Source organism: Lates calcarifer, linkage group LG1 (assembly GCF_001640805.2).
Source record: "Lates calcarifer isolate ASB-BC8 linkage group LG1, TLL_Latcal_v3, whole genome shotgun sequence".
NCBI lineage: Eukaryota > Metazoa > Chordata > Actinopteri > Centropomidae > Lates > Lates calcarifer.
The window spans coordinates 74,842-101,725 of NC_066833.1; the positions used below are offsets into that span (position 1 = coordinate 74,842).

General features: G+C 38.8%; 1 protein-coding gene across 49 annotated transcripts in view; it reads left to right on the forward strand.

The window, feature by feature from the left end:
- Nucleotides 1-26,884, forward strand: part of LOC108892073 (trichohyalin-like) — a 49,097-nt gene that overhangs the window by 17,289 nt on the left and 4,924 nt on the right. For 3 of the 49 annotated variants that reach the window (XM_051071168.1, XM_051071732.1, XM_051071760.1), the window contains 11 exons: nucleotides 4,415-4,462; nucleotides 4,614-4,661; nucleotides 9,533-9,580; nucleotides 9,824-9,934; nucleotides 19,964-20,011; nucleotides 20,252-20,329; nucleotides 22,440-22,487; nucleotides 22,750-22,797; nucleotides 24,170-24,280; nucleotides 24,852-24,899; nucleotides 25,140-25,217. In XM_051071168.1, coding sequence (XP_050927125.1) covers nucleotides 4,415-4,462; nucleotides 4,614-4,661; nucleotides 9,533-9,580; nucleotides 9,824-9,934; nucleotides 19,964-20,011; nucleotides 20,252-20,329; nucleotides 22,440-22,487; nucleotides 22,750-22,797; nucleotides 24,170-24,280; nucleotides 24,852-24,899; nucleotides 25,140-25,217 — 714 coding nt within the window. The other 46 variants (XM_051071374.1, XM_051071823.1, XM_051071358.1 and 43 more) reach the window with 44 other exon arrangements.

The following is a 26,884-nucleotide window of genomic DNA, read 5'->3' on the forward strand; positions in this document are numbered from 1 at the left end:
ACTGAAGTCGTTCAAAGACAGGTACTGTACATACAAAGAGCTGAAACAAAAAATTCAGAGTTGCTGTATACGCTGACTTGGAAAAATCAAGCAATCACATTAGAAAATCATTGATTTTAATTAAGAATCTGTGCTCTGAAGTGTTTTAACTAGACTAACTATTTATCACGTTTGTTTTTTTTTTACACAGTTTGACTGGGATGGAAACTTTTTACAAGGAGAAACTTCATGAGGCAAGGTCAGTATTTTTCTGAAGTTCACATTCTACGCGCAGAGTCCCATTATTATGAAAAAGCCAAGTTTATTGTACAGTTTTACAAATTTGTTAGAACACTTTCAACTATCAGATTTATGAAAAATAAAAATAATACAAATTTGGGAGGCAAGATTCAATGCAGAGATTACTGATGCAAACTTTAGTTCAGTTGATGCTTAATTAGTTGTTCAGTAATAACATGGGGCTTTTTCATACATTTCTCCTCCACAGATCTGCTCTGAAACAAAAAGATGCAGAACTGAAATCATTCAAAGACAGGTACTGTACATGCAAAGAGCTGAAAATGCAGACGCTAATTTGTTCCATACATTGACATGGAAAATTCTAACAAATTATAAGATCACTGATTTAAAAAAGTGATCTGTGTTATTGTTTTAACCAGACTATCCATTGATTTTGCTTAAGACAGATTGGTGGAAATGGAAAAATACCAAATAAACTTTTATGAAGCAAGGTCAGTATTTATATAAAATTCCCTTTTAATGAGACATTAAACAGATTTTAAATATACTGAAACTTGAGACTGTGATCCTCGAGAACATTAACTTTCTAGAGGCAGGAAGTCCTACCAAAGTCTACAAAAAGTAATCAGTAATCAGTCCACTTCTCTTGAAACTGTCTGTGCTCCAGGTCAGTCTTTGGGTTGGGTTGGGTCTGGTGCACAGTGGGAAATCTGTTCAGTCCCGCCTAGCTAAAATGTTCAGGTGACTTGTGCATTTACATTTTTTAAATAGTTTGACATTGAGAGATTTCTTGAACACCTTTTGGCAAACATGTTGTGTAAGCGAATCACATTAAATCTCAGAAAAACAGTCTTGAACTACCTAATAAAATGTGGTATTTCAGACAGTGTGATGAAGCAGGAAGGTTAATTAGTAAAAAATCAACTTTATGATGAAAATTGATAAAAGTGTATTGTAGGAAGCAGGACAAAAAGGAACTTTGAATTCATATGAAGTCATTTCTGAGATAAAAATTAAAGGTAGGTGTCTTTATTCTAGTGCAACTTTGAGGCTTTTGTACTTTTGTACTTCTTCATGACATCACAAACCTATGGACCAATTTTCTTGTTGATCAGGATGTTCTCAATTCAGTCAGTGAAAAAACAAGCAAGTACGTCCTAGTGGTCTATTTGTCTGACACTTTGGGATCGTCCACAGCATGTTGTGTAGACCTAACATGGTATGTTAAAATGTAAAAATCAGACAATGCATTGGTGGGATAGAAGACATATTATGTACTTAGACATTTTAATGAAGTTTCGTTGGCTTGTAAACTTTAAACAAATTATGTATTAAAATTTCCTTGACAAATTCACATCAGAAAAATCTGTAGATGATCTAGATCAAGTTTTGTAATGATTGTTCCAGCAGTCGCTGATGAGATGTTGGAAGATGGTTTTGTGGACAATGAAGAAAAGTTTCTGAATCTGACATGTTTGGAGCAGGAGATCAATTGAGCAAAGATGCAGATTAATTGAGATTAACATGAAGAAAGACCTTTGATTCTAGGTAATGCCTTTTTTTCAGCAATAAGCCAGAACACAAATCTTATCACAGTGCAGTACCTCATGTTTGGGACTAGATCATTAATTTTCATGTCTAGGTCTTATGGTTTTTGGTGAACAAACACTTTTAAATGAAAAAATGAAGAAGAAAATCAGAACAAAAACAACAGGGTTCCTGTAGATTCACTGCTTGCAGCTCTTAAATGAAAATTAATTTGGAGACCAGATTTAACAAGAAGTTAATTGACGCAAACTTTAATTCAGTTGTTGCTTCATGATGTCCTCATTTTAATCAGACTAACCACTGATATTTTTAACACAGATTGACTGAGATGGAAATGAACCAAAAGAATCTTCACGAGGCAAGGTCAGTATTTTTCTGAACTTATTGAGACATGAAAAAGACTTTAAAGGCAGGGAAAATGTATTGAAATTCAGACTCAGCAGCAAAACAATCACACCCCTCCCTTCAGTGTTCCTTCAGATGCTACAGCCCCCAAACCTGTGGACATGCATTGCTATAGAAACCCACATTAACAGCTGCTTTAGGAGGAAAATGGCAAAAGCGAGTGCGTCTGCTTTTTCATAGCTGAAGCAAAACACACATGATATATCCATCCATCCATTTTCTTCCACTTTTGCGGAATCAGGTAGCGGTGGGAGCAGGCTAAGCAGAATATAAACGCCTCCAGCTCTTCCTGGGGGATCCCAAGGCGTTCCCAGGCCAGATGAGATATATAATCCCTTCAGCGAGTTCTGGGTCTGTTCCGAAGTCTCCTCCCAAAAACCTCCAAAAAACCTCCAAAGACAGAGACATCCAGGAAGCACCCTAATCAGATGCCCGAACTACCTCAGCAGGCTCCTTTCGATGTAAAGAAGCAGCGACTCTACTCCGAGCCTGTCCTGGATGTCTGAGCTCCTCACCCTATCTCTAAGACTGAACCCTGACACCCTGCAGATGAAACTCATTCGCTTGTATCCCTGATCTCATCCTTTCGGTCACTACCCACAATTCATGACTATAGGTGAGGGTTGGGACGTAGCTCGACTCATAAATCAAGAGCTTTGCCTTCTGACTCAGCTCCCTCTTCACCACGCCAGTCCGGCACAATGTCTGCTCCTTCACTTGAGGCAGCAACTCTCCCTCTACCCAAAGGGAAAAATCCACCATTCTCCAGCAGAGAACCATGGCCTCAAACTTGGAGGTGCTAACTCTCATCCTGACCACTTCACACTCTTCTGGAGGTCTTGGTCTGATGAAGCCAACAGAACCACATCATCTGCAAAAAGCAGCAACGCAATCCTCAGGTTCCCAAACCGGACACACTCCTCATATCAATATTAAACAGGACTGGACACAAGGGGCAACTTTGGCAGAGTCTGACACCCACTGAAACAGTGTCTGACTTTGTGCCAAGTATGCAGACACAGCTCCTACTTTGGTTGTTTAAGGACCTGATGGTTTGCCTCAGCAACCCCAGTACCCTACACTCCCTCAGTACCCCCCACAAGGTCCCTCGGGGGACACGATCATACACCTTTTCCAAGTCCACAAAACACATGTAGACTGGATAGTCATACTCCCATGACCCCCTCAGCACTCCTGCGAATGTTAACAGCTGGTCTACTGTTCCATGGCCAGGACAGAATCCACATTGTTCCTCCTGAATCTGTGGTTCAGCAATCAGTCAGAGCCTCCTTTCAAGCACCCTGGTATAAACTTTCCCAGGGAGGCTGAGAAGTGTGATACCCTGATAATTGGAGCACATCCTCCGGTCCCCTTTTTTAAAAATGGGGACCACCACTCCAGTCTGCCACCACTGTCCCTTCCTGAGTCGCCAAATGGTTTGCCAGAACTTCCTTAAGGCCAACCAGAAGCCGTTCCCCACAACATGACACTCTAAAAACAAGTGAAAATGTGTGCTCTTACACTTGTGTTTCAGGTCTTTGTGTCTATAAAAGCCTTCTGAAACATTGTAAGGACAACATTAGCTGCAGGGAAGCCAAAGTGCTGCCCCACTTGCTTAGTGGAGCAACCTCCATGTTTGTTTTCAGGCCTTTTAGCTCCCAGAGGTCCCTCCACTGCTGGAGAGCAGCCCCAATGTTGACCTGGGTCTTCCCTGGGCCAAATCATAGCCTATCTTAGTAAAATTATATTGTGGGGACTGTTTCCTTTTAGGCTGTTCGTCTGTCATTACCTGTCTCATCTCTGTAGCGTTAGCAGGCACTGGAATTTCTGTCATTCTCGCTCACTCTGCTCCTTTATACCCTCCCACCACCTGTGCTTTAGATTCTACTGTCTACTTACAGAGGTGAGAGGTAGGCAGCGTTAAATTCTACAAAAAAGTAGTCAGATATCCACTTGTAATCAGTTGTTGTGCTCAAGGTCAATTGTTGGTTTGGGTTAAGAGATATTTTGGTGTCTGGTGCACAGTGGGAAATCTGAGTGCTGTTGGTCCTGCCTAGAAAAAATGTTTTTGTTGATGACTTATGCAGTTTAAATGAAACTTGGTGAATATGATGTGAAAAAGGTAAACAAAGTAAGTGAATCAAACTTTAATTCAGTTGTCATTTCTTCATGTCTTCAGTAATAATGTAAAAGTTTTTCACACTGCATTTTTCCTCCACAGATCTGCTCTGAAACAAAAAGAGGAAGAATTGAAATCATTCAAAGACAGGTACTGTACACGCAAAGAGCTGAAACTACACATTTAAATTTGTTCTATGTGCTGATCAAACAATCAACTTATAAAAACAGTGATGTTAATAATGAATCTGTGCTGTGAAGTGTTTTAATCAGACTAAACACTGATGATGTTTTTAACACAGAATGACTGAGATGGAAACATTTTACAAAGAGAAACTTCAGGAGGCAAGGTCAGTATTTTTCTGAAGTGAACTTTTAATGAGACGTGAAACAGACTTTAAATTTCCTGAAGCTTGAACACAGAGTGTGGACACAGTCAGACCTGTACAATACAAAGCAATCCAACACAACAGCCCTGTAATACACTGTAAATAACTAACCTGCTGATTCAGTGTGTTAAACCACTGATGCTAACTTTAGTTCAGTTGATGAGTTTTCATGTGTTCAGTAACAACATGAAGCTTTTTCATAGACTGAATTTTTCCTCCACAGATCTGCTCTGAAACAGAAAGATGAAGAACTGAAATCAGTCAAAGACAGGTACTGTACATACAAAGAGCTGAAATTATGAATTCAGATTTACTTTATAGGTTGACATGGAAATGTCAAATCAATCATATTACAGGTTTTTTTAAATGTACATTTGCTCTCACATATGTTCTTTTATTTCTGTTTGGATGAAGGGACAGGAGAGCTCACTCTTTAATACATCAGATAGTTCCTGTCTGATTCTCTGCTTGTCAGTTCATCCCAAATTATAATAAACTGATAACAAATGTAGTTCTTCTGTACTGGAAAAGGCTTAGGAATGAAGAAACCATGAAACCCAGCTGCCGACGGTGTGAACAACATGAACGTGAACACAAAGAAAGGTTTGTTTCTAAGGGTGCTTTCACACCTTCCCTTTTTTATCTGAATCTTAGGACTTTTCAGTTTGGTCTAAACCAAAGTAGCAGGTGTGAAAGGTTCCTCAGACCAAAGGACCAAAACAATCCAGCAAGTATCAAGTTGACAGAATCAGTGATTTAAATAATCAATCCAAGTTCTGAAGTGTTTTAATCAGACTAAACACTGATGATGTTTTTAACACAGCATGACTGAGATGGAAACATTTTACAAAGAGAAACTTCATGAGGCAAGGTCAGTATTTTTCTGAAGTGAACTTTTAATGAGACGTGAAACAGACTTTAAATTTACTGAAGCTTGAACACAGAGTGTGGACACAGTCAGACCTGTACAATACAAAGCAATCCAACACAACAGCCCTGTAATACACTGTAAATAACTAACCTGCTGATTCAGTGTGTTAAACCACTGATGCTAACTTTAGTTCAGTTGATGCTTCTTCATGTGTTCAGTAACAACATAAAGCTTTTTCACACTCTGAATTTTTCCTCCACAGATCTGCTCTGAAACAAAAAGAGGAAGAACTGAAATCATTCAGAGACAGGTACTGTACATGCAAAGATCTGAAACTACAAAGTCCAGTTTGACGTTGGTGGACTTGTTTATCACTGTGATCAAGGATCACTATTTTGGATTGAAGATAAAAGATTTGAACATGTTTCTCATGATTGTCAACTTTGATCTGGAACAGCTCAAAACCACAGAGTCTACAGGGGCCTCTTGAAAAACCAAATGGTTAATAATGAACATTCTTACTCATTTTCTGATTGTGTCTCTGTTGGTACAGAATGGCAACTGAACTGGCTGTTTCAGTCACAGGAGACACAAAGAATATCCCAGTTAGTAAAACGCCGGCTGAGATCAAAACATTTTATGAAGAGAAACTTCATGAGGCAAGGTCAGTATTTTTCTTAAGGTAACTTTTAATAGAGTAATGAAACAGACTTTAAATTTACAGATGTTTAAGTTGACAGTTTGTGTAGTTGAGATGAAACTTGTTAAATGTAACATGTTTAAAAAGTCCATTTCATTGTAGTTTCATTACTTTACCAGAACACTGACCTATCAGTCTAGAGATTTAACATCAAGTTTGTTGACACAAACTTTAGTTCAGTTGATGAGTTTTCATGTGTTCAGTAACAACATGAAGCTTTTTCATAGACTGAATTTTTCCTCCACAGATCTGCTCTGAAACAGAAAGATGAAGAACTGAAATCAGTCAAAGACAGGTACTGTACACGCAAAGAGCTGAAACTACACATTTAAATTTGTTCTATGTGCTGATCAAACAATCAACTTATAAAAACAGTGATGTTAATAATGAATCTGTGCTGTGAAGTGTTTTAATCAGACTAAACACTGATGATGTTTTTAACACAGAATGACTGAGATGGAAACATTTTACAAAGAGAAACTTCAGGAGGCAAGGTCAGTATTTTTCTGAAGTGAACTTTTAATGAGACGTGAAACAGACTTTAAATTTACTGAAGCTTGAACACAGAGTGTGGACACAGTCAGACCTGTACAATACAAAGCAATCCAACACAACAGCCCTGTAATACACTGTAAATAACTAACCTGCTGATTCAGTGTGTTAAACCACTGATGCTAACTTTAGTTCAGTTGATGAGTTTTCATGTGTTCAGTAACAACATGAAGCTTTTTCATAGACTGAATTTTTCCTCCACAGATCTGCTCTGAAACAGAAAGATGAAGAACTGAAATCAGTCAAAGACAGGTACTGTACATACAAAGAGCTGAAATTATGAATTCAGATTTACTTTATAGGTTGACATGGAAATGTCAAATCAATCATATTACAGGTTTTTTTAAATGTACATTTGCTCTCACATATGTTCTTTTATTTCTGTTTGGATGAAGGGACAGGAGAGCTCACTCTTTAATACATCAGATAGTTCCTGTCTGATTCTCTGCTTGTCAGTTCATCCCAAATTATAATAAACTGATAACAAATGTAGTTCTTCTGTACTGGAAAAGGCTTAGGAATGAAGAAACCATGAAACCCAGCTGCCGACGGTGTGAACAACATGAACGTGAACACAAAGAAAGGTTTGTTTCTAAGGGTGCTTTCACACCTTCCCTTTTTTATCTGAATCTTAGGACTTTTCAGTTTGGTCTAAACCAAAGTAGCAGGTGTGAAAGGTTCCTCAGACCAAAGGACCAAAACAATCCAGCAAGTATCAAGTTGACAGAATCAGTGATTTAAATAATCAATCCAAGTTCTGAAGTGTTTTAATCAGACTAAACACTGATGATGTTTTTAACACAGCATGACTGAGATGGAAACATTTTACAAAGAGAAACTTCAGGAGGCAAGGTCAGTATTTTTCTGAAGTGAACTTTTAATGAGACGTGAAACAGACTTTAAATTTCCTGAAGCTTGAACACAGAGTGTGGACACAGTCAGACCTGTACAATACAAAGCAATCCAACACAACAGCCCTGTAATACACTGTAAATAACTAACCTGCTGATTCAGTGTGTTAAACCACTGATGCTAACTTTAGTTCAGTTGATGCTTCTTCATGTGTTCAGTAACAACATGAAGCTTTTTCACACTCTGAATTTTTCCTCCACAGATCTGCTCTGAAACAAAAAGAGGAAGAACTGAAATCATTCAGAGACAGGTACTGTACATGCAAAGATCTGAAACTACAAAGTCCAGTTTGACGTTGGTGGACTTGTTTATCACTGTGATCAAGGATCACTATTTTGGATTGAAGATAAAAGATTTGAACATGTTTCTCATGATTGTCAACTTTGATCTGGAACAGCTCAAAACCACAGAGTCTACAGGGGCCTCTTGAAAAACCAAATGGTTAATAATGAACATTCTTACTCATTTTCTGATTGTGTCTCTGTTGGTACAGAATGGCAACTGAACTGGCTGTTTCAGTCACAGGAGACACAAAGAATATCCCAGTTAGTAAAACGCCGGCTGAGATCAAAACATTTTATGAAGAGAAACTTCATGAGGCAAGGTCAGTATTTTTCTTAAGGTAACTTTTAATAGAGTAATGAAACAGACTTTAAATTTACAGATGTTTAAGTTGACAGTTTGTGTAGTTGAGATGAAACTTGTTAAATGTAACATGTTTAAAAAGTCCATTTCATTGTAGTTTCATTACTTTACCAGAACACTGACCTATCAGTCTAGAGATTTAACATCAAGTTTGTTGACACAAACTTTAGTTCAGTTGATGAGTTTTCATGTGTTCAGTAACAACATGAAGCTTTTTCATAGACTGAATTTTTCCTCCACAGATCTGCTCTGAAACAGAAAGATGAAGAACTGAAATCAGTCAAAGACAGGTACTGTACATACAAAGAGCTGAAATTATGAATTCAGATTTACTTTATAGGTTGACATGGAAATGTCAAATCAATCATATTACAGGTTTTTTTAAATGTACATTTGCTCTCACATATGTTCTTTTATTTCTGTTTGGATGAAGGGACAGGAGAGCTCACTCTTTAATACATCAGATAGTTCCTGTCTGATTCTCTGCTTGTCAGTTCATCCCAAATTATAATAAACTGATAACAAATGTAGTTCTTCTGTACTGGAAAAGGCTTAGGAATGAAGAAACCATGAAACCCAGCTGCCGACGGTGTGAACAACATGAACGTGAACACAAAGAAAGGTTTGTTTCTAAGGGTGCTTTCACACCTTCCCTTTTTTATCTGAATCTTAGGACTTTTCAGTTTGGTCTAAACCAAAGTAGCAGGTGTGAAAGGTTCCTCAGACCAAAGGACCAAAACAATCCAGCAAGTATCAAGTTGACAGAATCAGTGATTTAAATAATCAATCCAAGTTCTGAAGTGTTTTAATCAGACTAAACACTGATGATGTTTTTAACACAGCATGACTGAGATGGAAACATTTTACAAAGAGAAACTTCAGGAGGCAAGGTCAGTATTTTTCTGAAGTGAACTTTTAATGAGACGTGAAACAGACTTTAAATTTCCTGAAGCTTGAACACAGAGTGTGGACACAGTCAGACCTGTACAATACAAAGCAATCCAACACAACAGCCCTGTAATACACTGTAAATAACTAACCTGCTGATTCAGTGTGTTAAACCACTGATGCTAACTTTAGTTCAGTTGATGCTTCTTCATGTGTTCAGTAACAACATGAAGCTTTTTCACACTCTGAATTTTTCCTCCACAGATCTGCTCTGAAACAAAAAGAGGAAGAACTGAAATCATTCAGAGACAGGTACTGTACATGCAAAGATCTGAAACTACAAAGTCCAGTTTGACGTTGGTGGACTTGTTTATCACTGTGATCAAGGATCACTATTTTGGATTGAAGATAAAAGATTTGAACATGTTTCTCATGATTGTCAACTTTGATCTGGAACAGCTCAAAACCACAGAGTCTACAGGGGCCTCTTGAAAAACCAAATGGTTAATAATGAACATTCTTACTCATTTTCTGATTGTGTCTCTGTTGGTACAGAATGGCAACTGAACTGGCTGTTTCAGTCACAGGAGACACAAAGAATATCCCAGTTAGTAAAACGCCGGCTGAGATCAAAACATTTTATGAAGAGAAACTTCATGAGGCAAGGTCAGTATTTTTCTTAAGGTAACTTTTAATAGAGTAATGAAACAGACTTTAAATTTACAGATGTTTAAGTTGACAGTTTGTGTAGTTGAGATGAAACTTGTTAAATGTAACATGTTTAAAAAGTCCATTTCATTGTAGTTTCATTACTTTACCAGAACACTGACCTATCAGTCTAGAGATTTAACATCAAGTTTGTTGACACAAACTTTAGTTCAGTTGATGAGTTTTCATGTGTTCAGTAACAACATGAAGCTTTTTCATAGACTGAATTTTTCCTCCACAGATCTGCTCTGAAACAGAAAGATGAAGAACTGAAATCAGTCAAAGACAGGTACTGTACATACAAAGAGCTGAAATTATGAATTCAGATTTACTTTATAGGTTGACATGGAAATGTCAAATCAATCATATTACAGGTTTTTTTAAATGTACATTTGCTCTCACATATGTTCTTTTATTTCTGTTTGGATGAAGGGACAGGAGAGCTCACTCTTTAATACATCAGATAGTTCCTGTCTGATTCTCTGCTTGTCAGTTCATCCCAAATTATAATAAACTGATAACAAATGTAGTTCTTCTGTACTGGAAAAGGCTTAGGAATGAAGAAACCATGAAACCCAGCTGCCGACGGTGTGAACAACATGAACGTGAACACAAAGAAAGGTTTGTTTCTAAGGGTGCTTTCACACCTTCCCTTTTTTATCTGAATCTTAGGACTTTTCAGTTTGGTCTAAACCAAAGTAGCAGGTGTGAAAGGTTCCTCAGACCAAAGGACCAAAACAATCCAGCAAGTATCAAGTTGCAGAATCAGTGATTTAAATAATCAATCCAAGTTCTGAAGTGTTTTAATCAGACTAAACACTGATGATGTTTTTAACACAGCATGACTGAGATGGAAACATTTTACAAAGAGAAACTTCAGGAGGCAAGGTCAGTATTTTTCTGAAGTGAACTTTTAATGAGACGTGAAACAGACTTTAAATTTCCTGAAGCTTGAACACAGAGTGTGGACACAGTCAGACCTGTACAATACAAAGCAATCCAACACAACAGCCCTGTAATACACTGTAAATAACTAACCTGCTGATTCAGTGTGTTAAACCACTGATGCTAACTTTAGTTCAGTTGATGCTTCATCATGTGTTCAGTAACAACATGAAGCTTTTTCACACTCTGAATTTTTCCTCCACAGATCTGCTCTGAAACAAAAAGAGGAAGAACTGAAATCATTCAGAGACAGGTACTGTACATGCAAAGATCTGAAACTACAAAGTCCAGTTTGACGTTGGTGGACTTGTTTATCACTGTGATCAAGGATCACTATTTTGGATTGAAGATAAAAGATTTGAACATGTTTCTCATGATTGTCAACTTTGATCTGGAACAGCTCAAAACCACAGAGTCTACAGGGGCCTCTTGAAAAACCAGATGGTTAATAATGAACATTCTTACTCATTTTCTGATTGTGTCTCTGTTGGTACAGAATGGCAACTGAACTGGCTGTTTCAGTCACAGGAGACACAAAGAATATCCCAGTTAGTAAAACGCCGGCTGAGATCAAAACATTTTATGAAGAGAAACTTCATGAGGCAAGGTCAGTATTTTTCTTAAGGTAACTTTTAATAGAGTAATGAAACAGACTTTAAATTTACAGATGTTTAAGTTGACAGTTTGTGTAGTTGAGATGAAACTTGTTAAATGTAACATGTTTAAAAAGTCCATTTCATTGTAGTTTCATTACTTTACCAGAACACTGACCTATCAGTCTAGAGATTTAACATCAAGTTTGTTGACACGAACTTTAGTTCAGTTGATGAGTTTTCATGTGTTCAGTAACAACATGAAGCTTTTTCATAGACTGAATTTTTCCTCCACAGATCTGCTCTGAAACAGAAAGATGAAGAACTGAAATCAGTCAAAGACAGGTACTGTACATACAAAGAACTGAAATTATGAATTCAGATTTACTTTATAGGTTGACATGGAAATGTCAAATCAATCATATTACAGGTTTTTTTAAATGTACATTTGCTCTCACATATGTTCTTTTATTTCTGTTTGGATGAAGGGACAGGAGAGCTCACTCTTTAATACATCAGATAGTTCCTGTCTGATTCTCTGCTTGTCAGTTCATCCCAAATTATAATAAACTGAGAACAAATCTACTTCTTCTGTACTGGAAAAGGCTTAGGAATGAAGAAACCATGAAACCCAGCTGCCGACGGTGTGAACAACATGAACGTGAACACAAAGAAAGGTTTGTTTCTAAGGGTGCTTTCACACCTTCCCTTTTTTATCTGAATCTTAGGACTTTTCAGTTTGGTCTGAACCAAAGTAGCAGGTGTGAAAGGTTTCTCAGGCCAAAGGACCAAAATTTGGTCCGACCAAAAGAGGTGGTCTCAGCCTAGATCAAAGTGAACCATGGTTTGGTTCATTGGCAGTGTGAAAACTGAAAAGATGCCAACAACAGACACAGTTGTTCATAAACCAATTAGTGTCAAGTATAGGGAGACACAACACACACAGGTGATAACGACAACATGTACGTATGTCAGGCAAAGCTACGTGGTGGACTTGTGACATGAAACCAAAACGGACAGAATTAAAAAACATGAAACTTGAATTAGAACTTGGTCTTGACTTTTTCAGGTCTGAAAACACTATTCAAGTATTTGATTAAAAGCTCAGAGATACATTTTAAAAGTAAACCATTCCTTGTTGACAGAATCAGTGATTTTAACAATGAATCTGTGCTGTGAAGTGTTTTAATCAGACTAAACACTGATGATGTTTTTAACACAGCATGACTGAGATGGAAACATTTTACAAAGAGAAACTTCAGGAGGCAAGGTCAGTATTTTTCTGAAGTGAACTTTTAATGAGACGTGAAACAGACTTTAAATTTACTGAAGCTTGAACACAGAGTGTGGACACAGTCAGACCTGTACAATACAAAGCAATCCAACACAACAGCCCTGTAATACACTGTAAATAACTAACCTGCTGATTCAGTGTGTTAAACCATTGATGCTAACTTTAGTTCAGTTGATGCTTCTTCATGTGTTCAGTAACAACATGAAGCTTTTTCACACTCTGAATTTTTCCTCCACAGATCTGCTCTGAAACAAAAAGAGGAAGAACTGAAATCATTCAGAGACAGGTACTGTCTCTACAGGGGCCTCTTGAAAAACCAAATGGTTAATAATGAACATTCTTACTCATTTTCTGATTGTGTCTCTGTTGGTACAGAATGGCAACTGAACTGGCTGTTTCAGTCACAGGAGACACAAAGAATATCCCAGTTAGTAAAACGCCGGCTAAGATCAAAACATTTTATGAAGAGAAACTTCATGAGGCAAGGTCAGTATTTTTCTTAAGGTAACTTTTAATAGAGTAATGAAACAGACTTTAAATTTACAGATGTTTAAGTTGACAGTTTGTGTAGTTGAGATGAAACTTGTTAAATGTAACATGTTTAAAAAGTCCATTTCATTGTAGTTTCATTACTTTACCAGAACACTGACCTATCAGTCTAGAGATTTAACATCAAGTTTGTTGACACGAACTTTAGTTCAGTTGATGAGTTTTCATGTGTTCAGTAACAACATGAAGCTTTTTCATAGACTGATTTTTTCCTCCACAGATCTGCTCTGAAACAGAAAGATGAAGAACTGAAATCAGTCAAAGACAGGTACTGTACATACAAAGAGCTGAAATTATGAATTCAGATTTACTTTATAGGTTGACATGGAAATGTCAAATCAATCATATTACAGGTTTTTTTAAATGTACATTTGCTCTCACATATGTTCTTTTATTTCTGTTTGGATGAAGGAACAGGATAGCTCACTCTTTAATACATCAGATAGTTCCTGTCTGATTCTCTGCTTGTCAGTTCATCCCAAATTATAATAAACTGATAACAAATGTAGTTCTTCTGTACTGGAAAAGGCTTAGGAATGAAGAAACCATGAAACCCAGCTGCCGACGGTGTGAACAACATGAACGTGAACACAAAGAAAGGTTTGTTTCTAAGGGTGCTTTCACACCTTCCCTTTTTTATCTGAATCTTAGGACTTTTCAGTTTGGTCTGAACCAAAGTAGCAGGTGTGAAAGGTTTCTCAGGCCAAAGGACCAAAATTTGGTCCGACCAAAAGAGGTGGTCTCAGCCTAGATCAAAGTGAACCATGGTTTGGTTCATTGGCAGTGTGAAAACTGAAAAGATGCCAACAACAGACACAGTTGTTCATAAACCAATTAGTGTCAAGTATAGGGAGACACAACACACACAGGTGATAACGACAACATGTACGTATGTCAGGCAAAGCTACGTGGTGGACTTGTGACATGAAACCAAAACGGACAGAATTAAAAAACATGAAACTTGAATTAGAACTTGGTCTTGACTTTTTCAGGTCTGAAAACACTATTCAAGTATTTGATTAAAAGCTCAGAGATACATTTTAAAAGTAAACCATTCCTTGTTGACAGAATCAGTGATTTTAACAATGAATCTGTGCTGTGAAGTGTTTTAATCAGACTAAACACTGATGATGTTTTTAACACAGCATGACTGAGATGGAAACATTTTACAAAGAGAAACTTCAAGAGGCAAGGTCAGTATTTTTCTGAAGTGAACTTTTAATGAGACGTGAAACAGACTTTAAATTTACTGAAGCTTGAACACAGAGTGTGGACACAGTCAGACCTGTACAATACAAAGCAATCCAACACAACAGCCCTGTAATACACTGTAAATAACTAACCTGCTGATTCAGTGTGTTAAACCATTGATGCTAACTTTAGTTCAGTTGATGCTTCTTCATGTGTTCAGTAACAACATGAAGCTTTTTCACACTCTGAATTTTTCCTCCACAGATCTGCTCTGAAACAAAAAGAGGAAGAACTGAAATCATTCAGAGACAGGTACTGTACATGCAAAGATCTGAAACTACAAAGTCCAGTTTGACGTTGGTGGACTTGTTTATCACTGTGATCAAGGATCACTATTTTGGATTGAAGATAAAAGATTTGAACATGTTTCTCATGATTGTCAACTTTGATCTGGAACAGCTCAAAACCACAGAGTCTACAGGGGCCTCTTGAAAAACCAGATGGTTAATAATGAACATTCTTACTCATTTTCTGATTGTGTCTCTGTTGGTACAGAATGGCAACTGAACTGGCTGTTTCAGTCACAGGAGACACAAAGAATATCCCAGTTAGTAAAACGCCGGCTGAGATCAAAACATTTTATGAAGAGAAACTTCATGAGGCAAGGTCAGTATTTTTCTTAAGGTAACTTTTAATAGAGTAATGAAACAGACTTTAAATTTACAGATGTTTAAGTTGACAGTTTGTGTAGTTGAGATGAAACTTGTTAAATGTAACATGTTTAAAAAGTCCATTTCATTGTAGTTTCATTACTTTACCAGAACACTGACCTATCAGTCTAGAGATTTAACATCAAGTTTGTTGACACGAACTTTAGTTCAGTTGATGAGTTTTCATGTGTTCAGTAACAACATGAAGCTTTTTCATAGACTGAATTTTTCCTCCACAGATCTGCTCTGAAACAGAAAGATGAAGAACTGAAATCAGTCAAAGACAGGTACTGTACATACAAAGAGCTGAAATTATGAATTCAGATTTACTTTATAGGTTGACATGGAAATGTCAAATCAATCATATTACAGGTTTTTTTAAATGTACATTTGCTCTCACATATGTTCTTTTATTTCTGTTTGGATGAAGGGACAGGAGAGCTCACTCTTTAATACATCAGATAGTTCCTGTCTGATTCTCTGCTTGTCAGTTCATCCCAAATTATAATAAACTGATAACAAATGTAGTTCTTCTGTACTGGAAAAGGCTTAGGAATGAAGAAACCATGAAACCCAGCTGCCGACGGTGTGAACAACATGAACGTGAACACAAAGAAAGGTTTGTTTCTAAGGGTGCTTTCACACCTTCCCTTTTTTATCTGAATCTTAGGACTTTTCAGTTTGGTCTGAACCAAAGTAGCAGGTGTGAAAGGTTCCTCAGACCAAAGGACCAAAACAATCCAGCAAGTATCAAGTTGCAGAATCAGTGATTTAAATAATCAATCCAAGTTCTGAAGTGTTTTAATCAGACTAAACACTGATGATGTTTTTAACACAGCATGACTGAGATTGAAACATTTTACAAAGAGAAACTTCATGAGGCAAGGTCAGAGTCTACAGGGGCCTCTTGAAAAACCAAATGGTTAATAATGAACATTCTTACTCATTTTCTGATTGTGTCTCTGTTGGTACAGAATGGCAACTGAACTGGCTGTTTCAGTCACAGGAGACACAAAGAATATCCCAGTTAGTAAAACGCCGGCTGAGATCAAAACATTTTATGAAGAGAAACTTCATGAGGCAAGGTCAGTATTTTTCTTAAGGTAACTTTTAATAGAGTAATGAAACAGACTTTAAATTTACAGATGTTTAAGTTGACAGTTTGTGCAGTTGAGATGAAACTTGTTAAATGTAACATGTTTAAAAAGTCCATTTCATTGTAGTTTCATTACTTTACCAGAACACTGACCTATCAGTCTAGAGATTTAACATCAAGTTTGTTGACACGAACTTTAGTTCAGTTGATGAGTCTTCATGTGTTCAGTAACAACATGAAGCTTTTTCATAGACTGAATTTTTCCTCCACAGATCTGCTCTGAAACAGAAAGATGAAGAACTGAAATCAGTCAAAGACAGGTACTGTACATACAAAGAGCTGAAATTATGAATTCAGATTTACTTTATAGGTTGACATGGAAATGTCAAATCAATCATATTACAGGTTTTTTTAAATGTACATTTGCTCTCACATATGTTCTTTTATTTCTGTTTGGATGAAGGGACAGGAGAGCTCACTCTTTAATACATCAGATAGTTCCTGTCTGATTCTCTGCTTGTCAGTTCATCCCAAATTATAATAAACTGATAACAAATGTAGTTCTTCTGTACTGGAAAAGGCTTAGGAATGAAGAAACCATGAAACCCAGCTGCCGACGGTGTGAACAACATGAACGTGAACACAAAGAAAGGTTTGTTTCTAAGGGTGCTTTCACACCTTCCCTTTTTTATCTGAATCTTAGGACTTTTCAGTTTGGTCTGAACCAAAGTAGCAGGTGTGAAAGGTTTCTCAGGCCAAAGGACCAAAATTTGGTCCGACCAAAAGAGGTGGTCTCAGCCTAGATCAAAGTGAACCATGGTTTGGTTCATTGGCAGTGTGAAAACTGAAAAGATGCCAACAACAGACACAGTTGTTCATAAACCAATTAGTGTCAAGTATAGGGAGACACAACACACACAGGTGATAACGACAACATGTACGTATGTCAGGCAAAGCTACGTGGTGGACTTGTGACATGAAACCAAAACGGACAGAATTAAAAAACATGAAACTTGAATTAGAACTTGGTCTTGACTTTTTCAGGTCTGAAAACACTATTCAAGTATTTGATTAAAAGCTCAGAGATACATTTTAAAAGTAAACCATTCCTTGTTGACAGAATCAGTGATTTTAACAATGAATCTGTGCTGTGAAGTGTTTTAATCAGACTAAACACTGATGATGTTTTTAACACAGCATGACTGAGATGGAAACATTTTACAAAGAGAAACTTCAAGAGGCAAGGTCAGTATTTTTCTGAAGTGAACTTTTAATGAGACGTGAAACAGACTTTAAATTTACTGAAGCTTGAACACAGAGTGTGGACACAGTCAGACCTGTACAATACAAAGCAATCCAACACAACAGCCCTGTAATACACTGTAAATAACTAACCTGCTGATTCAGTGTGTTAAACCATTGATGCTAACTTTAGTTCAGTTGATGCTTCTTCATGTGTTCAGTAACAACATGAAGCTTTTTCACACTCTGAATTTTTCCTCCACAGATCTGCTCTGAAACAAAAAGAGGAAGAACTGAAATCATTCAGAGACAGGTACTGTACATGCAAAGATCTGAAACTACAAAGTCCAGTTTGACGTTGGTGGACTTGTTTATCACTGTGATCAAGGATCACTATTTTGGATTGAAGATAAAAGATTTGAACATGTTTCTCATGATTGTCAACTTTGATCTGGAACAGCTCAAAACCACAGAGTCTACAGGGGCCTCTTGAAAAACCAGATGGTTAATAATGAACATTCTTACTCATTTTCTGATTGTGTCTCTGTTGGTACAGAATGGCAACTGAACTGGCTGTTTCAGTCACAGGAGACACAAAGAATATCCCAGTTAGTAAAACGCCGGCTGAGATCAAAACATTTTATGAAGAGAAACTTCATGAGGCAAGGTCAGTATTTTTCTTAAGGTAACTTTTAATAGAGTAATGAAACAGACTTTAAATTTACAGATGTTTAAGTTGACAGTTTGTGTAGTTGAGATGAAACTTGTTAAATGTAACATGTTTAAAAAGTCCATTTCATTGTAGTTTCATTACTTTACCAGAACACTGACCTATCAGTCTAGAGATTTAACATCAAGTTTGTTGACACGAACTTTAGTTCAGTTGATGAGTTTTCATGTGTTCAGTAACAACATGAAGCTTTTTCATAGACTGAATTTTTCCTCCACAGATCTGCTCTGAAACAGAAAGATGAAGAACTGAAATCAGTCAAAGACAGGTACTGTACATACAAAGAGCTGAAATTATGAATTCAGATTTACTTTATAGGTTGACATGGAAATGTCAAATCAATCATATTACAGGTTTTTTTAAATGTACATTTGCTCTCACATATGTTCTTTTATTTCTGTTTGGATGAAGGGACAGGAGAGCTCACTCTTTAATACATCAGATAGTTCCTGTCTGATTCTCTGCTTGTCAGTTCATCCCAAATTATAATAAACTGATAACAAATGTAGTTCTTCTGTACTGGAAAAGGCTTAGGAATGAAGAAACCATGAAACCCAGCTGCCGACGGTGTGAACAACATGAACGTGAACACAAAGAAAGGTTTGTTTCTAAGGGTGCTTTCACACCTTCCCTTTTTTATCTGAATCTTAGGACTTTTCAGTTTGGTCTGAACCAAAGTAGCAGGTGTGAAAGGTTCCTCAGACCAAAGGACCAAAACAATCCAGCAAGTATCAAGTTGCAGAATCAGTGATTTAAATAATCAATCCAAGTTCTGAAGTGTTTTAATCAGACTAAACACTGATGATGTTTTTAACACAGCATGACTGAGATTGAAACATTTTACAAAGAGAAACTTCATGAGGCAAGGTCAGAGTCTACAGGGGCCTCTTGAAAAACCAAATGGTTAATAATGAACATTCTTACTCATTTTCTGATTGTGTCTCTGTTGGTACAGAATGGCAACTGAACTGGCTGTTTCAGTCACAGGAGACACAAAGAATATCCCAGTTAGTAAAACGCCGGCTGAGATCAAAACATTTTATGAAGAGAAACTTCATGAGGCAAGGTCAGTATTTTTCTTAAGGTAACTTTTAATAGAGTTGTGAAGTGGGAATAGCCATGTCAGGTGCATGTGAAGCTACAAATTACTATGCCCAGAAAAAATTAAAAAAATTAAAAACACAGCCTAAATCAGTTCACTTTTAAAGTCTGTGTCAGTTTTGTAAGAATTCAGTGGCCATGTTACCAGATTTTGTTAACGGCTTCAATGACAAAGCGTTTGCTGGAGGCTTGGTAACATACTGACTGCTTGTTGGGCTGATTTACAAACTGCTGCTGCTGCCATGCTTGCCAGTAACATGCTAACAGTAGAAGGCCCCAGTCACACACCAAGCTAGATAGTTCACCAAATTTAAGTTAACTGCCAGTTGGCAAGACATTGAACTAACAGATATATAAAATAAAACAGACAAAAAAGTTACCAGTTTGTGCATACTTGCATTATCTTATCCTGTGTGATGACTTAGTGTGGACCATGCTGCATGTATATTTTGGAAAGTTTATTTATTCATCACTGTGTATACGTCATTATGTATTAATAACATGAAGCTTTTTCACACTGCATTTTTACTCCACAGATCTGCTCTGAAACGAAAAGATGAAGAACTGAAATCAGTCAAAAACAGGTACTGTACATGCAAAGACATGCAACTACAAATTAAAATTTGCCTCAGATACTGACACAAAAAATTTAACTAATCAGTTGACAGTTTCTTAAAATGTGCATTTGTTCTCACACTTTTTTCTGTTTAATTGGATCTCATACCTTTTTACAAATGTTGGTAATAAAGAAATGTTTCTCTGCTGAACGATCAGGTCATCCAAAATTATAATAAACTGATAATGAATGTATTTCTTCCATACAGTAAAAGACTTAAGAATGAAGAAGGTGTGAAATCCAGCTTTCGGCGGTGTGAACAACATGAATGTGAACACAAAGAAAGGTTTGTTTCTAAGGGTACTTTTACACCTACCTCGTTTAGTTTAAACCAAAATAACAGTGTGAAAGGTGCCATTTTGGTCCGTTGGTCCAAGAGGTGGTCCAACCCAAAGACGTGGTCTCAGCCCAAATGAGCTACATGGAGCTACCACCCCATGGACCCATTACCTGTGGGGATAGGCAGTGGGGTTGGGTGATTTGCTTACCAGGTGGCAGGCGAAGGCAGGGACCCAGGCATGCCAACATGTGGCGTAGACTAACTCTAGGGATGTGGAATGCCACCTCTCTAGTGCATAAAAAATATGAGCTGGTGCAGGAGGTAGATCGGTACCAACTAGATATAGTTGGGCTCACCTCTACGCACAGCATAGGCTCTGGAACCAAACTACTGGGCTGTGGCTGTTGTGCGTGCTTATGCACCGAACAGCAGCTCGGAGTACCCGGCCTTCTCTGGGTGGTATTCCAGAAAGGGTACTGGCTGGGAACTCCATAGTTCTGTTGTGGGCGACGACGGGGAAACCTGGAGGAGCGTGATTGGGAGGAACAGCCTGGGGGAAGCCTGGGGATGTTGAGTCAGAGTGGGCAATGTTCAAAGTCTCCATTGTAGATGTGGGAGGCAGGAGCCGTGGTCAGAAGGTGGTCGGGGTCAGTCGAGGCAGCAACCTAAGATCCCGCTGGTGGATACCTGCAGTGAGGGAGACCATCAAGCCGAAGAAGGAGGTCTTTAAGGCTTGGTTTGCCCAGGGTTCTCCTGAAGCAGCAAACGGGTACCAGGAGGCCAGAAGGGTTGCAGCTACAGCGAACACAGAAGCAAAACCTTGGGTGTTGGAGATTCAGGAGGAGCAATGTGGATTCTGTCCTGCCCACAGAACACTGCACCAGCTTTTCACTCTTGCAGGAGAGCTGAGGAGTAATGGGAATTTGACCATCCAGTCTACATGTGTATTGTAGACTTGGAGAATGCTTATGACCGTGTCCCCTGAGGGATCCTGAAGGGGTATACTGCAAGAGTATGGGGTACTGGGGCCACTGATGCGAGCCATCAGGTTCTTCAACCAAAGTGGGAGCTGTCTTAGTATTCTCGGCACAAAGTCAAACATGTTTGCAATGGGTGTTGGACTCCGCCAAGGTTGTCCCTTGTCCCCAATCCTGTTCGTGGTATTAATGGATAAGATCTCAAGGTGCAACCAAAGTGAGGACCGTGTCCCGACTGGGGGCCTCAGAATCACATTCCTGCTTTTTGCAGATGATGTTGTTCTGTTGGCTTCATCAGACCATGACCTTCAGCACAACCTGGGGAGGTTTGCAGCTGAGTATGAAGAAGTAGGGTTGAGGGTCATCACCTCCAAGTCTGAAGCTATGGTTCTCAGCCGGAAAACGGGAGAGTTGCTGCCTCAAGCGAAGGACTTTTAGTATCTTGGGGTCTTGTTCACAAGTCAGAGTACAATGAAGTGAAGGAATTGACAGGAGGATTCGTGCGACATCAGCAGTAATATGGTCGCTGTACCCGACCGTTGTGGTGAAGAGGGAGCTGAGCTGGGAGGCAAAGTTCTCTGTCTACCAGTTGATCTATGATCCAACCTGCAGGATGTCTGGGCTCAGCCTTAGAGATAAGATGAGGAGCGTGGACATCCAGAGGGAGCTTGGAGTAGAGCCACTGCTCCTTTGTCCTGGAAGGAGCCAGTTGAGGTGGTTCAGGCATCTGGTTAGAGATTTTCTGGGCAAATCCAACTGGGAAGAGATCTCGGGGTAGACCCAGAACTTGCTGAAGAGATACATCTCATCTGGCCTGGGAGTGCCTCAGGATCCCCCAGAAGGAGCTGAAAAACGTTGCTAGGGAGAGGGACATCTGGAATACCCTGCTGAGCCTGTTGCCACCGTGACCCGACCCCAGATAAGCGGAAAGAAAATAAATGAAATGAAATGCAACCAAAACATAACCTTTGGTTCAAACTGTCAGGAGTTAAAACACCATAAAAGTATTTCTCCAAATGATTAACAGACATTTTCAAAATCAACAATCCTGCAAGTATCAAGTGTCAGAATCAGTGATTTACATAATGAGTTCTGAAGTGTTTTAATCAGACTAAACACTGATGATGTTTTTAACACAGCATGACTGAGATGGAAACATTTTACAAAGAGAAACTTCAGGAGGCAAGGTCAGTATTTTTCTGAAGTGAACTTTTAATGAGACGTGAAACAGACTTTAAATTTACTGAAGCTTGAACACAGAGTGTGGACACAGTCAGACCTGTACAATACAAAGCAATCCAACACAACAGCCCTGTAATACACTGTAAATAACTAACCTGCTGATTCAGTGTGTTAAACCATTGATGCTAACTTTAGTTCAGTTGATGCTTCTTCATGTGTTCAGTAACAACATGAAGCTTTTTCACACTCTGAATTTTTCCTCCACAGATCTGCTCTGAAACAAAAAGAGGAAGAACTGAAATCATTCAGAGACAGGTACTGTACATGCAAAGATCTGAAACTACAAAGTCCAGTTTGACGTTGGTGGACTTGTTTATCACTGTGATCAAGGATCACTATTTTGGATTGAAGATAAAAGATTTGAACATGTTTCTCATGATTGTCAACTTTGATCTGGAACAGCTCAAAACCACAGAGTCTACAGGGGCCTCTTGAAAAACCAGATGGTTAATAATGAACATTCTTACTCATTTTCTGATTGTGTCTCTGTTGGTACAGAATGGCAACTGAACTGGCTGTTTCAGTCACAGGAGACACAAAGAATATCCCAGTTAGTAAAACGCCGGCTGAGATCAAAACATTTTATGAAGAGAAACTTCATGAGGCAAGGTCAGTATTTTTCTTAAGGTAACTTTTAATAGAGTAATGAAACAGACTTTAAATTTACAGATGTTTAAGTTGACAGTTTGTGTAGTTGAGATGAAACTTGTTAAATGTAACATGTTTAAAAAGTCCATTTCATTGTAGTTTCATTACTTTACCAGAACACTGACCTATCAGTCTAGAGATTTAACATCAAGTTTGTTGACACGAACTTTAGTTCAGTTGATGAGTTTTCATGTGTTCAGTAACAACATGAAGCTTTTTCATAGACTGAATTTTTCCTCCACAGATCTGCTCTGAAACAGAAAGATGAAGAACTGAAATCAGTCAAAGACAGGTACTGTACATACAAAGAGCTGAAATTATGAATTCAGATTTACTTTATAGGTTGACATGGAAATGTCAAATCAATCATATTACAGGTTTTTTTAAATGTACATTTGCTCTCACATATGTTCTTTTATTTCTGTTTGGATGAAGGGACAGGAGAGCTCACTCTTTAATACATCAGATAGTTCCTGTCTGATTCTCTGCTTGTCAGTTCATCCCAAATTATAATAAACTGATAACAAATGTAGTTCTTCTGTACTGGAAAAGGCTTAGGAATGAAGAAACCATGAAACCCAGCTGCCGACGGTGTGAACAACATGAACGTGAACACAAAGAAAGGTTTGTTTCTAAGGGTGCTTTCACACCTTCCCTTTTTTATCTGAATCTTAGGACTTTTCAGTTTGGTCTGAACCAAAGTAGCAGGTGTGAAAGGTTCCTCAGACCAAAGGACCAAAACAATCCAGCAAGTATCAAGTTGCAGAATCAGTGATTTAAATAATCAATCCAAGTTCTGAAGTGTTTTAATCAGACTAAACACTGATGATGTTTTTAACACAGCATGACTGAGATTGAAACATTTTACAAAGAGAAACTTCATGAGGCAAGGTCAGAGTCTACAGGGGCCTCTTGAAAAACCAAATGGTTAATAATGAACATTCTTACTCATTTTCTGATTGTGTCTCTGTTGGTACAGAATGGCAACTGAACTGGCTGTTTCAGTCACAGGAGACACAAAGAATATCCCAGTTAGTAAAACGCCGGCTGAGATCAAAACATTTTATGAAGAGAAACTTCATGAGGCAAGGTCAGTATTTTTCTTAAGGTAACTTTTAATAGAGTTGTGAAGTGGGAATAGCCATGTCAGGTGCATGTGAAGCTACAAATTACTATGCCCAGAAAAAATTAAAAAAATTAAAAACACAGCCTAAATCAGTTCACTTTTAAAGTCTGTGTCAGTTTTGTAAGAATTCAGTGGCCATGTTACCAGATTTTGTTAACGGCTTCAATGACAAAGCGTTTGCTGGAGGCTTGGTAACATACTGACTGCTTGTTGGGCTGATTTACAAACTGCTGCTGCTGCCATGCTTGCCAGTAACATGCTAACAGTAGAAGGCCCCAGTCACACACCAAGCTAGATAGTTCACCAAATTTAAGTTAACTGCCAGTTGGCAAGACATTGAACTAACAGATATATAAAATAAAACAGACAAAAAAGTTACCAGTTTGTGCATACTTGCATTATCTTATCCTGTGTGATGACTTAGTGTGGACCATGCTGCATGTATATTTTGGAAAGTTTATTTATTCATCACTGTGTATACGTCATTATGTATTAATAACATGAAGCTTTTTCACACTGCATTTTTACTCCACAGATCTGCTCTGAAACGAAAAGATGAAGAACTGAAATCAGTCAAAAACAGGTACTGTACATGCAAAGACATGCAACTACAAATTAAAATTTGCCTCAGATACTGACACAAAAAATTTAACTAATCAGTTGACAGTTTCTTAAAATGTGCATTTGTTCTCACACTTTTTTCTGTTTAATTGGATCTCATACCTTTTTACAAATGTTGGTAATAAAGAAATGTTTCTCTGCTGAACGATCAGGTCATCCAAAATTATAATAAACTGATAATGAATGTATTTCTTCCATACAGTAAAAGACTTAAGAATGAAGAAGGTGTGAAATCCAGCTTTCGGCGGTGTGAACAACATGAATGTGAACACAAAGAAAGGTTTGTTTCTAAGGGTACTTTTACACCTACCTCGTTTAGTTTAAACCAAAATAACAGTGTGAAAGGTGCCATTTTGGTCCGTTGGTCCAAGAGGTGGTCCAACCCAAAGACGTGGTCTCAGCCCAAATGAGCTACATGGAGCTACCACCCCATGGACCCATTACCTGTGGGGATAGGCAGTGGGGTTGGGTGATTTGCTTACCAGGTGGCAGGCGAAGGCAGGGACCCAGGCATGCCAACATGTGGCGTAGACTAACTCTAGGGATGTGGAATGCCACCTCTCTAGTGCATAAAAAATATGAGCTGGTGCAGGAGGTAGATCGGTACCAACTAGATATAGTTGGGCTCACCTCTACGCACAGCATAGGCTCTGGAACCAAACTACTGGGCTGTGGCTGTTGTGCGTGCTTATGCACCGAACAGCAGCTCGGAGTACCCGGCCTTCTCTGGGTGGTATTCCAGAAAGGGTACTGGCTGGGAACTCCATAGTTCTGTTGTGGGCGACGACGGGGAAACCTGGAGGAGCGTGATTGGGAGGAACAGCCTGGGGGAAGCCTGGGGATGTTGAGTCAGAGTGGGCAATGTTCAAAGTCTCCATTGTAGATGTGGGAGGCAGGAGCCGTGGTCAGAAGGTGGTCGGGGTCAGTCGAGGCAGCAACCTAAGATCCCGCTGGTGGATACCTGCAGTGAGGGAGACCATCAAGCCGAAGAAGGAGGTCTTTAAGGCTTGGTTTGCCCAGGGTTCTCCTGAAGCAGCAAACGGGTACCAGGAGGCCAGAAGGGTTGCAGCTACAGCGAACACAGAAGCAAAACCTTGGGTGTTGGAGATTCAGGAGGAGCAATGTGGATTCTGTCCTGCCCACAGAACACTGCACCAGCTTTTCACTCTTGCAGGAGAGCTGAGGAGTAATGGGAATTTGACCATCCAGTCTACATGTGTATTGTAGACTTGGAGAATGCTTATGACCGTGTCCCCTGAGGGATCCTGAAGGGGTATACTGCAAGAGTATGGGGTACTGGGGCCACTGATGCGAGCCATCAGGTTCTTCAACCAAAGTGGGAGCTGTCTTAGTATTCTCGGCACAAAGTCAAACATGTTTGCAATGGGTGTTGGACTCCGCCAAGGTTGTCCCTTGTCCCCAATCCTGTTCGTGGTATTAATGGATAAGATCTCAAGGTGCAACCAAAGTGAGGACCGTGTCCCGACTGGGGGCCTCAGAATCACATTCCTGCTTTTTGCAGATGATGTTGTTCTGTTGGCTTCATCAGACCATGACCTTCAGCACAACCTGGGGAGGTTTGCAGCTGAGTATGAAGAAGTAGGGTTGAGGGTCATCACCTCCAAGTCTGAAGCTATGGTTCTCAGCCGGAAAACGGGAGAGTTGCTGCCTCAAGCGAAGGACTTTTAGTATCTTGGGGTCTTGTTCACAAGTCAGAGTACAATGAAGTGAAGGAATTGACAGGAGGATTCGTGCGACATCAGCAGTAATATGGTCGCTGTACCCGACCGTTGTGGTGAAGAGGGAGCTGAGCTGGGAGGCAAAGTTCTCTGTCTACCAGTTGATCTATGATCCAACCTGCAGGATGTCTGGGCTCAGCCTTAGAGATAAGATGAGGAGCGTGGACATCCAGAGGGAGCTTGGAGTAGAGCCACTGCTCCTTTGTCC